The sequence below is a fragment of the Anolis carolinensis genome, chromosome 5 (genome assembly GCF_035594765.1).
Source record: "Anolis carolinensis isolate JA03-04 chromosome 5, rAnoCar3.1.pri, whole genome shotgun sequence".
Lineage (NCBI taxonomy): Eukaryota > Metazoa > Chordata > Lepidosauria > Squamata > Dactyloidae > Anolis > Anolis carolinensis.
In genome coordinates, this window is record NC_085845.1 from 164,088,043 (window position 1) to 164,100,440 (window position 12,398).

General features: G+C 38.3%; 1 protein-coding gene across 1 annotated transcript in view; it reads right to left on the reverse strand.

Moving 5' to 3' along the window:
• The window catches only part of fgd6 (FYVE, RhoGEF and PH domain containing 6), a 69,214-nt gene that overhangs the window by 45,755 nt on the left and 11,061 nt on the right, over window positions 1–12,398 (reverse strand). Inside the window, exon 2 of the mRNA XM_008110852.3 lies at window positions 7,651–10,033. Within this exon, the coding sequence (XP_008109059.2) occupies window positions 7,651–10,033 (2,383 nt within the window). The remainder of the gene's footprint in view (window positions 1–7,650; window positions 10,034–12,398) is intronic.

Genomic DNA, 12,398 nt, shown 5'->3' on the forward strand with positions numbered 1-12,398 from the left:
AACAGCATATGCCAATTGTACATATGCTGTTTCCACAAAGAACCAAAAATATCCTGTGCTAATTTCATTTAAAATATTCATCTCCCACTTTTTTATGTTAAAGATTACCACATACTGAGCTTTTTTTGGCAGCATAACTTCTGCATTGCCAGTCATGTGAAACCAGTCACCATTAAATCACTGCACTGTTCTTTGAGTAAGAATAGGCCATCGCAGCATGTGAGCTATCTCTCTCACTTATATATATATGGTGGCAGTTTCCTGAGTTTAAGAAACTGAAATTATCTGAAAAATGTGTAGTTCACATTATGCGGGTTTTATTAGATCCTGTTATGCTGTGAATGTAAAGTTCCGAACAAGCAAGAACGTTGGGAATTCACAAGAAAAATGCATATATTTCTACTACTGTCAGCAGCTTTCTTCTAAAAATACTCTGACTTAAAATTTCAAAGTGAAGGTGTAATATGTGATTTCTTTTGCTAAACTGAAAATGAGGGGGTGGATATTTATGATTAACAATGGATTTCTAGGAGTTGTTTGCAGATGCAAAGGAAAGCAAAAGTCTGATACATGTATGGACACACTCCTGATGGCTGGAAGAGAATAAAAAGCGCAAAGGCTATTTTCCAAGTCCAATATGGTTGAGTGGTCTAGTATGAACATGTTAGCATTACTAATCTTTCACTGTATCAATAGCTGTGCATAGAAACTATGTGTAAACCTTACACTCCAGACTTGGAAAGCTACTCCTGCATGATTTGCAAAGCAACAACAATTGGCTAATTTAACAACAGCAGGTGCACAGTTAGGTCCCATACATGTTTATTTAATTTAATTGGATACTCCCTCAAGAGTACCAAGAGCCTATCATTTACATCCCGGAGTGATGCAAACAATTCTAGTAAAATACTGGTCTTATCAATGCATATCCTTTGCCTTTGGGTACACTTCTTTAAGTTCTGATGTTAAAACATTAAGAGGCTTATTCTTATGCCCAAAAAATAAGAACAATGCATATACAATTAGTTTGTTTCTTGTCAATTACTTATTCCCAAAGACATTCATAGCGTGCTGTTTGAATAAACAGTTGAATAAGCTCCTTAACAAGTAGCTCGGTTTCAACACTCAACACAATAACAACATTAGGGCAAACTTTCTACATAGTTGCAGTAGATTTTCCTGTAATCCAATTTGGCTAAATGCAAGAATTTTTATTTTAGATTTTTATTTCAGAGAAATTGCCAGTATAGAAGAACTTTAGTTTAATGTATTAGCAACAATTCCCCTTCATTTCACTTTACTTGGCAATGTATACTACACTGTTTTGTAAATTAAATGTTTTATAGATTCTCCCTCCCCTTACTTAACAACATTAAAAATTAGATAGTCTGAGAATTATCGTCATAAGTCTGCGTTTCCCAGAAGTTGGCATTTTTTTCATTGTTGAATACACATTTTTCAATATTCTATCTTCCCAATTTACGCAAAATATTGTACATCAAAAATATGCAAAGTTAAGCATGTCATATGAATGGTTCTTAATATGAAGATGTGGTTGCTAAAAATAAATATATAATTTATTTCATTTTGATTATAATAATATTTTTCTAAACAAACATATCCAAGTTGTGGGTGAAAGATTGCTAACCAAAAGTTATTTTTGACAAAGCTATCTGAACCAAAATGTCTTAAAGAATGCAAGTTCCCCAAATATATGCAAAGCCTGGTATAGTTTGGGCAGCATACAACCAGAAGTTATGTGAGTAAAAGCAAGTACTCCATTGCCTGATTCAGCCTTGTTCAGGTGCTCAAATTCCATTTTATAACATGCAAAATTACGCTGACAGCCCGTATGAGAAGAATACTTTTTCATTTCAGTTGTCTAGCCTCAACATAACAAGGGCAATAAAAACAGGAGAAAGGGGTAGACCTGGCATGCTTGTGCATGTCCTCCCTCTTTGTGTATTATTATAAAAAAGAAAATGTGAACACTTGAGCTGGACTTTTGTCTATGTTTATCCACTAGGATTATTTTCTACTGTCAGCACCAAGAACTCAACAAAAAAATATATCCTGAGAGAAGCCTAAGCATCAAAAGCCTACATAGTCACATATCTTACTAAAATACATTCCCTTGGTACAAATGAAGACATCTTAAAATCATTAGAACTGTTTAATAAGGGGAACCAATTAAATGCTTGGCATATAACAACAAAGATTCACTGTTGCTTCTATATGGTATGCCTAGTTCAAGAAATACAAGTGGAATTTTTATGGTAGTACGGCCAATTTGGTCGTACAGATGAAAGAAGAAAGTGCAAAAGCTGGGTTGCAGTTAAACATCAAGAAAACCAAGATCGTGGCAAGTACACCTATTGATAACTGGCAAATAGAGGGAGAAAACGTGGAGGCAGTGACAGACTTTATATTTCTAGGCGCGAAGATCACTGCAGATGCAGACTGCTGCCAGGAAATTAGAAGACGTCTACTTCTTGGGAGGAGAGCAATGGCCAGCCTTGACAAAATAGTGAAGAGCAGAGACATCACACTGGCAACAAAGGTCCGCATAGTCAAAGCAATGGTATTCCCCATAGTAACCTATGGATGCGAGAGCTGGACCATAAGTAAGGCTGAGCGAAGAAAGATAGACGCTTTTGAACTCTGGTGCTGGAGGAAAATCCTGAAGGTGCCTTGGACCGCAAGAAGATCCAACCAGTCCATCCTCCAGGAAATAATGCCCGGCTGCTCACTGGAGGGAAGGATATTAGAGGCAAAGCTGAAGTATTTTGGCCACATCATGAGGAGACAGGAAAACTTGGAAAAGATCATGATGCTGGGGAAAATGGAAGGAAAAAGGAAGAGAGGCCGACCAAGGGCAAGATGGATGGACGGTATCCTTTAAGTGACTGACTTGACCTTGAAGGAACTGGGGGCGGTGATGGCGTGGACTGGTCCATGAGGTCATGAAGAGTCCAAGACGACTAAACAAATGAGCAGCAGCAACAGCCAATTTAAATCCATCTATCACTTTATTTATATCCTTGTCTTCTCTCAGACTGGGAATCAAAGAAGCTTTAAATAATTATTTGGTATGAAGATCTATGATTTTTTGGGGCATCATGGAGAAAAACATGATTGTTTGAATCCTACAAAGCAGCAATTCTCAACCTATGGGTCCCCAGATGTTTTGGCCTTCAACTCCCAGAAATCCTAACATCTGGTAAACTGGCTGGGATTTCTGGGAGTTGTAGGCCAAAAACATCTGGGGACCCCAGGTTGAGAACCATTGCTCCAAAGCCTCCCAACCTCACTCAAATCAGAACGATTTTAAACATTGTTGCCCCTAAACCATACAAAAATACCACACAAATATGTGAAAATGCTTCACCCCATTTTCATAAGCATCCCAGAATCCTGTACTATCCCACCTAAATACTACCATCTTCTTCTACAGCTCCTCTCAAAATAAAGACAGAAAGTGACATAATATTTTGAAAGGAACTGCAAAGGAAAGTGAAGGCACTTGAGCTTGTTTGGGAAGGTGTGGACCACAGCTGGAAATGGGAAATTTTCCCCTGGTCCCCATATAATTTTGCTAACCTAGTTACTTATTGACCTACAAGCCAATGACCCCCTTCCTGGCAAAAGGACATTGTTTTCATTCTTTCTGCACAATGCTATCTTTTTCTTAATAGTGAGAAAGATAAAAGAAACAAAGGAAGGCAAACAAAGACCCATACAATAAATCAATATGAAAGTTATGCCCAGCTGCAGAAGAGGTGGGCAAAGTAGCACTACTGGGGCCCCTATTTTTAGCCACCGATGTCTCCCAAAGTCAGCAAACTTGTTCTTTTAAAAACAGCCAATTTTCTCTTGCTCATGCCCCAAGCAGTTACTAATCCCTGAATTACAGAGTATGAGGCAGCAGTTTCTTGACCAAAGCTACACTGTAGGAAATCCAACTCATAGAGGCACATATTAGGCTTGTTTAGACATAATTTCTCTGGCTTGCAAAGTTTAATATAGCAGCTAGGAACAAGCATGGGAAACAGGCATTCCCACTGTCTTCTTTTATTAGCACACCAAGCACAACAAGCATAAAACTATATACCCAGAAAAGGCAATTGCAATTTAATGTATTAAGAAAGAGCAGCATTTAACAGTGGCATCTCGTGTCTGGAAAGAAAAGATTCAGTTTTCAAGTGGAGCATCTGGCTGAAGGGAAGGGGTTGTTAGCAATGTTGCTTTTACTTTAGGGATTGTAAACATTTGTATTTTTGGATTCTAGCAAAAGCCTATCGGTCCCCTCAGTTGTTTGTACAATGTATGACAGCCCTTCCCAACCAAAATTAAAGGACCTATATTTCATATGACTCTGTTTTCTGATCAAGTTATGGATGATATGAGTCAGAAATATAATATGCAAATGCTACAAAGAATCCTAGATTTTATTTCAGTAACACAAGATGTCATACCAAAAATGTAATGAAAGGAAGGAGTGGAAATTACATGTTTGCTATCTTCACTCCAACACTTGGCTAACCTTCTATTAGATAAACATAAAACCCAGCTGTCTAGAATTATACATATGTGGAGGTGAATCTGGGAATAACTCATGTGCAAACTTGCCTAAGTCATTCTCATGTTGCTGTATTAGTTGGTGAAAGAGGCAACAGCAACAAGAGAAACGAGTCCTAACAGGGTTCTTGTCAACTCTTGCTAACATTGTGGTTGTGTGTCTTCAAGTTGTTTCCCACTTATGGTAACCCTAAGGCAAATCTATCATTTGGTTTTTGTAGCAAGATTTGTTCAGAGGGGGTTTGCTTTGGCCTTTCTCTGCAGTCAAGATAGTATGACTTGCCTAAGGCCACCAAAAGAGTTTTCATGGCTAAGTGAGAATTTGAACTCTGGTCTCCAGAGTCACAGTCTAATGCTCAAACTACTACATGTCACTGGCTCTCTTGGTCATATTAGATCACATTTCTATGTGTTAGTGATGCTAAACCATTATTGCTTTGAAGACATCCATCTTCTTAGTGAATAATATGTCAACCCATGTCCTGGTTTCTTCCTCGGGAACTTAATCTTCAGAACTATTGAGTTACACAGTGATGAAGGATTCTATCTAGTTAAAACATCTTGACCTTAGCCCTGAATTTTGTAGAGATTTCCTTCAGACAAATTTATCACCATAACACAAAGGCTCTTTGTGGTTTGTATCGTGTAAGTCTGCAAGGAAGGGATTGTATGACTAAATTGTCTCTCCTCAATACAGAGAAAACTAGCATACCAGAGAAAAAGCTAGGTGACTTTGTGTTTGCAGGAAATCTGAGTTTCAGTTTTAGCACAGCACATAATTCAATCATTCAGCCCTGCCCAAACCCTGAAATGGTACAGTACAGGGATCATTTTACCAGTTGGTGTATTGCTCATCCAGAAATATTCCAATTTGTACCAGTTCAACAGCCAGAAACTGAGTGCATTCTCTGCTTCAGGAAAACATCAAGATGTAAAAGAAGTCAATCAATTTATTTCCATATAAATATGAAAGTAGGAGCCCCCAGTGGCACAATGGGTTAAACCCTTGTGCTGGCCTGGCAGGACTGCTGACAGAAAGGTCAGCAGTTCAAATCCAGAGAGCGGGGTGAGCTCCCGTCTGTCAACTCCAGCTTCCCATACAGGGACATGATAGAAGCCTCCCACAAGATGGTAAAACATCCAGGCATCCCCTGGGCAACGTTCTTGCAGATGGCCAATTCTCTCACACCAAAAGCAACTTGCAGTTTCTCAAGTCGCTCCTGACACGAAAAAAAAGCTTCTATATGTACACATGATTGGAGCTTAAACATAGATTTGAAATACCACATACGTTGATGTCAGTTTGTAAATAAATAATAATTGGTGGTAGTAATGATTTTAGAATACATGTATTCCTAAACATTAACTTCTCACTGTTTCCTTCTTCGTCCTGCAGGGAAATCACTTCCGTATCTAAGATGGTTAGAAATTCTTTAACAAAGTGGTGAGTAAAGTGCCACAGGTAGCAGCTGATTTTCTAGCCCGCAGTTACACATTTTAATTGGGGGTTGATTTTTGGACGGTTTTTCATCAAAAAACAACTTTAAATTATAGTGTTCTTATAATGGCCTGTAGAGTCCCGCAAACCTCCCAAAACACCATGAAACCCCACAATTGCTCCCAAATCTGACAAAATGGCAGCTGGAAATGGTAAGATGTTTTATTTTAAACCTTGCTGGTGTGGCCCACTGGACAGGCACTGGGAGGTGAAATAGCTCCTGCCTCCTGTGCAGTTACAGATAGAAACTGATTTTGTATATACTGTATATACAGTTTTCTAAACACAGGCGTCAAGGTTTGCACAAAATTTCATTTTAAGAAAAACGCGTAATATAAATTTGTATTTTCTGACCAACTAATGATAAAAGTAACATTCAGGAAAAAGCTGTTGCATTGCAAATAAATAACACTTTCTTCCATTTAGATTTTGTATAACTTTCTGCTCTAACATAAAACGCTCTTCTGCAATAATGTCATAATACACTGCTCTAACACAAGTATACGGAAAAGGGATGTAGCCATTTCTACAGTTTCGGTTCTCTTTTGGATATATAGTATATTCCACATTGAAGTACTTTTTATAGATTCTGTATAGCCTTCCCATGTTAGATTAGTTGCCATCTGAAACAGATATGTCAGGACATATTTAATTCCTGTAATTGCAATCAAATACATTTTTGCATATCTTTACCAAGAGGCTGTTCATTTATTAAACTGAAGAAAAACTTTCCAAAAAATGTGTTTATAGAAACCACTTACAGTATTTAATTCTTTAAAAAGCCTTCCCAAAGTTTATAAACTAACATTATAGTGTTGGCTAAGATAATGGATTGTTAGGTCCATAAATTGATTTTTCAATGGGGAGATTTTTACATTTCATTTCTTAAGAAATGTGTAAACTAGAAAGAAAAATCTTAACCAAAATTCCCTAAAATATTTTGGGGCTGGGAGTACATCTCCTTATTCAGAAGCATGCCCAATTGCAGTATTTGTTGCTTGTAGGGAATGATGGGAATTGTAATCCAACACATCAGGGAGGCAATAGGTTTGGGAAACCTGACAAAGTTTATTCAGGCAAATCTTGGCCTGAAATTTTTTGTCAATCTAAAAAACATTCAGCAGAATATAAAAGAAATATCAAGGAAAGCATTTAATTGGTGATGTTTGGAATTTTAGGGACGAAGACTCAAAATAATCAGGTCTATTAATTGTCTTCCTAAGTTTGACAGACAACAACATCAGTAGATATCATCCATATATAACAGTCCGCGAAAGTGTGGAAATTATTGTTATTGATAATGTCATGCGGCATCAATATACATGGCACTTTACAAGTAAAAGAACATCAAAATAATTTAATTTTAGTTTGAAATTCATCTGATAAAATTCAGTTCTAGTTTGTTATCCTTTTATGGTATTTCTACTATATAAGTATATATCTCGGCCCAAGATGCACACTAATCCAGTGGAAAGAGGATAATGCCATAGATTAAGTCCAAAGATTTAAAATGAAGAGCACAGCAAGACCATAGATAAGCCTAAGGTGTAAATTGACACTTCTTAGAATCTTACCTGCTGAACTCTGAGCAGTTCCTAGTGGGTTCATACAGGTCCTGTGCTTCATATAAATCAGCATCCTGGTCTTCAGCAGTGTTAGAACGTTGCCATTTAAAACATGGATTCTTATCAATGGCTACAAAAGGTAAATTTTCATATTCTGGGATTTCTTCATAATGGCTCATATTTTCATATTCTGGCATGTAGTCATTCGCAAGAGAATTCAAATGTCCTTGGGATGCAATGACCTGTTCATCTAATGACTTTGAGCGTTGACTGCTTGTTGTATCATTCTGACCCCTGGACTTTTGTTTTCCCTTTTCTGAAGCTAAGCCACCCATTTCTGCAGAATGTACTTTGGGAGATTTCATTTTCCTTCCGTTTGTCATTCTAGTCACATTTTGATTTTTTCCAGGTTCTTCCTGGCTAGAGAAAGCAACCGTGGAATTATCTACAGGTTGGCTACTCTTAGTCAGAAATTTATGGAAGTCAGTTTTCATTATGGATATAGAAAGCTTCATGTTTAGGAATTTTTTCAGTGAGTTTTTCTTTTGAGGATCTTTGGGGGGTTTATGTATTCTGTCCATATCTACAGAAGACAGGGATTTGGCTCGAGGCTTTGTCACAGCACTTGTACGTTCAGAGTTTTTTGCATTCTTAGTGTTTTTTAAGGCTTCTGGATTGCTTGGAAACGGAAGAATAGGGTGAGGTAATTTCCAAACAGGTTTTTCCAAAGCTGGCTTTGGTGCATCACAGGATAGCAGTGAACGTTGTTCTTTGGCTGACAAATGCCTGATACGAGATCCTTCCGGCGGAGTCTCTGAGTGTCCTTCCCCATAAGCACTTCTCTCCAGCAGTTCCTCAGACGCAGCTTTTTTCAGCAGTCCAGCTGCAGGGATGCTGTGCCTTTGAGGTTTTTTAGGAATGGTTTTGGGTGAACTTTCACCTTTTAAGTGAGTGTCTTTATCTTCCTTCTTTTGTGCAGAATCACCAAGGATCTCAAAAGCAGGCAAATGCTGATTGCATGATAATTTTAGTTGCTTAGGCAAGCTCATAGAAAGATTACTACACCTCACAAAGTCAGTATTTTCGTCATGAGCAGCCAACATACTGTTATCTTCATCCATTATATTTTCAGAAGGATTTGTTGAGTAAAGATCCAAAGAATGCTCAACATTTTCTACCGGGTAAGAAGTTTTGTGTAGAATCTTAGGTGAGAGTTTTTCTGGGTTTAGCTCTTTAGAATCATCAGGTTCACTTGTTGGAAGCATTTTTCCAGCAAGGCCTAGAACAATTTCAGATTTATTGCCAGAAAACATAGGCTCTTGGTTGTTATAAGAAACACTTTGAGCAAGAACACTTACTTTTGGGGTCTTTTTAACAGCACACGTGGAAAGTTCAGAGCCATTCTCCAAAGCACTGGTTTCTTTTATTTTGTCTCCTGGGATATCTATGCCGTCTTGGCGGACCAGACATGGAGTACGTAGCTTTCTGGGTTTTGGAACTGGGAGAGATTTCACAGATGGAGCAGGGCTTGTTCCAAATGAAGCTAAAAATTCATTGCTCTCTTTGGAGGAAGTGCTCGTCTGCAAATCATTTGTGTCTGAAGTTGAAGGATCAGACAAGGAGAAGCATCCATTCATGTTTTCCCCCAAAGGCAGCACCTGGCACATTTCAGGCTTAACATCATCTAACTTTATATTACTTGGATTGACTGCAACATCTTCAGATGGTGGGACAAGGTCCGTAAATTCTATTTTAACATCATTGTTATGAGAATGAATATTGCCCTTTTCAAGTTTACTCAATGGCTTTTGCCTCAAATGGCTGCAATTCGGAAAAACACTTTGTGTTAACACATCTTTGAGTTTCTCCTCCAGCAGATTAGCCTTCAAGACTACCCTATTTTTATTTATATTCTTTTCATTATGACTATCAAATATTATCCTAGGTTTCAAAGATGATAGTGGTTCTCCTATATCAATGTTCTCTAAGTTTTCCAACTGTTCAAAAATGGTTGGATTTTTGCATGTACTTCCTCCATTCCCCAATTTATGGATGCATTCAAAATTGCACGAACACACTGATATAATATAAGCAGTGTTGTCTCTTGGGGCTCCGTTTTTGTAATTCAAATGAACCAAGTATTCGGAAGAGTCTCTTTTGTGTTCTTCTAAACTTTTAGAATTTTTTCTTAAAGGTGAGGGTGCAGCTTTAGTCTCAGGATCAGATGAGCATTTCAAAACTTTTGGTTTGGGTGCTATTGCTGGCTTTGTTTTCTTTGTGGCTTGTAAAACATCTGCGAGAACAACATCTGGCTTAGGTGCCACAGGAGGTGGACCTACTTTGTGTCCTATCACAAATTTTGGTTTGGGGGCCACCGGTGGCTTCTTGACTTCTAAAAAAAGAGGAAGAGGAAGAAAGAGAAGATGTTAAAGGTTAACCATTGTTAAAAGTTTATAGACATTGAGCAATCTAATTATTATGCTAGATGATGGTTTCTACAATGTACTGTATATTCCAAAAAAGTATGATTTCCTCTCTTAGTTGTCAGAAATATCGGGGCAAGGTAAAGTGGGCATAGACAGCCAGACGTTGGCAAGATAAAAAGATATCAATTTTTAAATCTATGGGTGAGTATATGTTTTTAAACAATAATTAGTCTGAAAGCAGATGGTTTCCACAGCAAGATATTTTAATGTTATAATATGTATTTTTGGTTTTCTCAACTGCAACTATAAGCTGTACTAATGGCAAAGTATATTAAAAATATATTTCAAGACTGCCATATTTCTAAAAAGTCCTTTCAAATATTTCTATCTAGAAATATGTACAAGTTGAGCATCCTTTATCTAGAATTTCAAATTCCAAAATACTTCTAAATCTAATATTGTCTATGTGGGTAACTAAGATAGTGATTTTTAAGGATCAGTTTCTACTTTCCAATGTGACTCTATCCATACTGTCTAAATTCAACTGAAGAACATGCCTATATCTTAATGGTCTGCCTGAGGTCATATTGCCTGCTCACAGCACAACGTCACAAACACACAATTGGCAGTTTCCCTTATCCAGAAATGCAAAATCTGAAATGCTCTAAAATTATCCACATGGGTGGCTGAGAAAGCAACGCCTTTGTTTTCTGATTGTTCAATAAACACACTTCGCTTCATCCACAAAATTATTTAAAATACTATGTATAAAGTTATCTGTAGACTTAGTATGCCTCCTTTTTATCATAGGAGAAGTTCAGTATGACCTATACTATAACTATTACTACTACTGCTACAATTTCCAATTCATGGGACTATACCCTTAAATTTGTGAAAGTGTTCATGTGCTTAGTGTTAAAATTATGCTCAGTACATTTGTAATCCTTCCGCTTCTTACCAAACACCAGCTACCTTATCTTATAATTAACAGTCACTTGTTCTTGGCTGGCAACAGGTTCTTTTAATCATGATTAGAAAGGGCTACATTTCTAGGCAGATCTCCCATAACCTTTTTGTGGGACTGGGGGAAACTGTTCTCAAAAGGAACAGAATTGTAACTTCTAGCTAGTATGTGATGTGAGTGAGGGCAATCTCAATTTGTTGAATCTAAAGGTCCTTGGCACTCCATTTCTTCTGAAGTTTCCAAAACCTGCAATCTTCTACCAGACAAACCTGAAGAGGTTTCATCATCCCAAACATTCCAGCTTCAAGCTCGGTGGTTTCCTTAATGTACAGGGCAAACAAGTTCAGACACGGTATTCCTCACCCATCTCTTGAGAGCGTTCACTTTCTCAGCCTACTATTTCCCAGCCATTAAGCTTCAGCATAAATCTCTTGTCCTATAGCAAACTGGGAAGCAATCCAAACACATAGATGTATTTCCTAAACAATTTTCCTGAACCCTTCCAAACATCCAGGAAAATTCTGTCAAACACATGCCCTGCAAAGCTGGGGATGAGGGAGGAAAAGAGAGCATGCAGGAGCAACCTGATACTTTTGGTAGCCTGCAAAAACATTCTCTTAATTGCTTTGAGTATGAGCAAGCCAAACTCAGAAGCTTTTAAACCCAGAAGGCTTTAAACTTCTAAGGTTACAGGTCTCCCTCCATTTCCTTCTTTAAGTCAGAGATGACTGGTGGGTACAGGAACACACCAGTTGCAAAGCTGGTCATGACTTCAGGTCCTAACTGTGTTTCTGCCTCTCTGCAGCTTTCTTGCACTATCATCATATAGGGATCATATAAGTCTCATAGCTGAGTGTAAGGCCTTTTCTACATGAGCCCAAAAACACTCCTAGAAGTACACACAATATCCAGAGTGTTATGGTTGAGCCTTCTGGCTCCGATACTAGGAGACAGGGTCGTAAGACTCCTCGAGAGTCAGACTCTTTTGAGGAGCGCGAAAGGAAACGGCTCCGGGACTTATTTGCAGAACCAACAGATGAAGACTCATTTGAGGGTTTTACCAAGCGAATGGAGGAAGAGATGGTTAGCTCAGAGGAAGATGACATGGAGTGGACTCGTGTAAGGGAGGATTTGGGTGTCACCGGCAATGATAGTATGGGAGACGATTGGCGGGTTGCAGGATCAGACCCATGGACGGGCTGCAGGGATGGAGCGGGATCCACAGCTGGGGATGCTGTGGGGCGTAGTCAAAGGTGTTTTAGCTCTGATGAGGATGATGATGATGAGGCACCTGGAATTAGGATAGCAGCTGACAGCGATGAGGAGTTATGAACTGGGATAAAATGGGGTTTAGGATCAATGGCTAA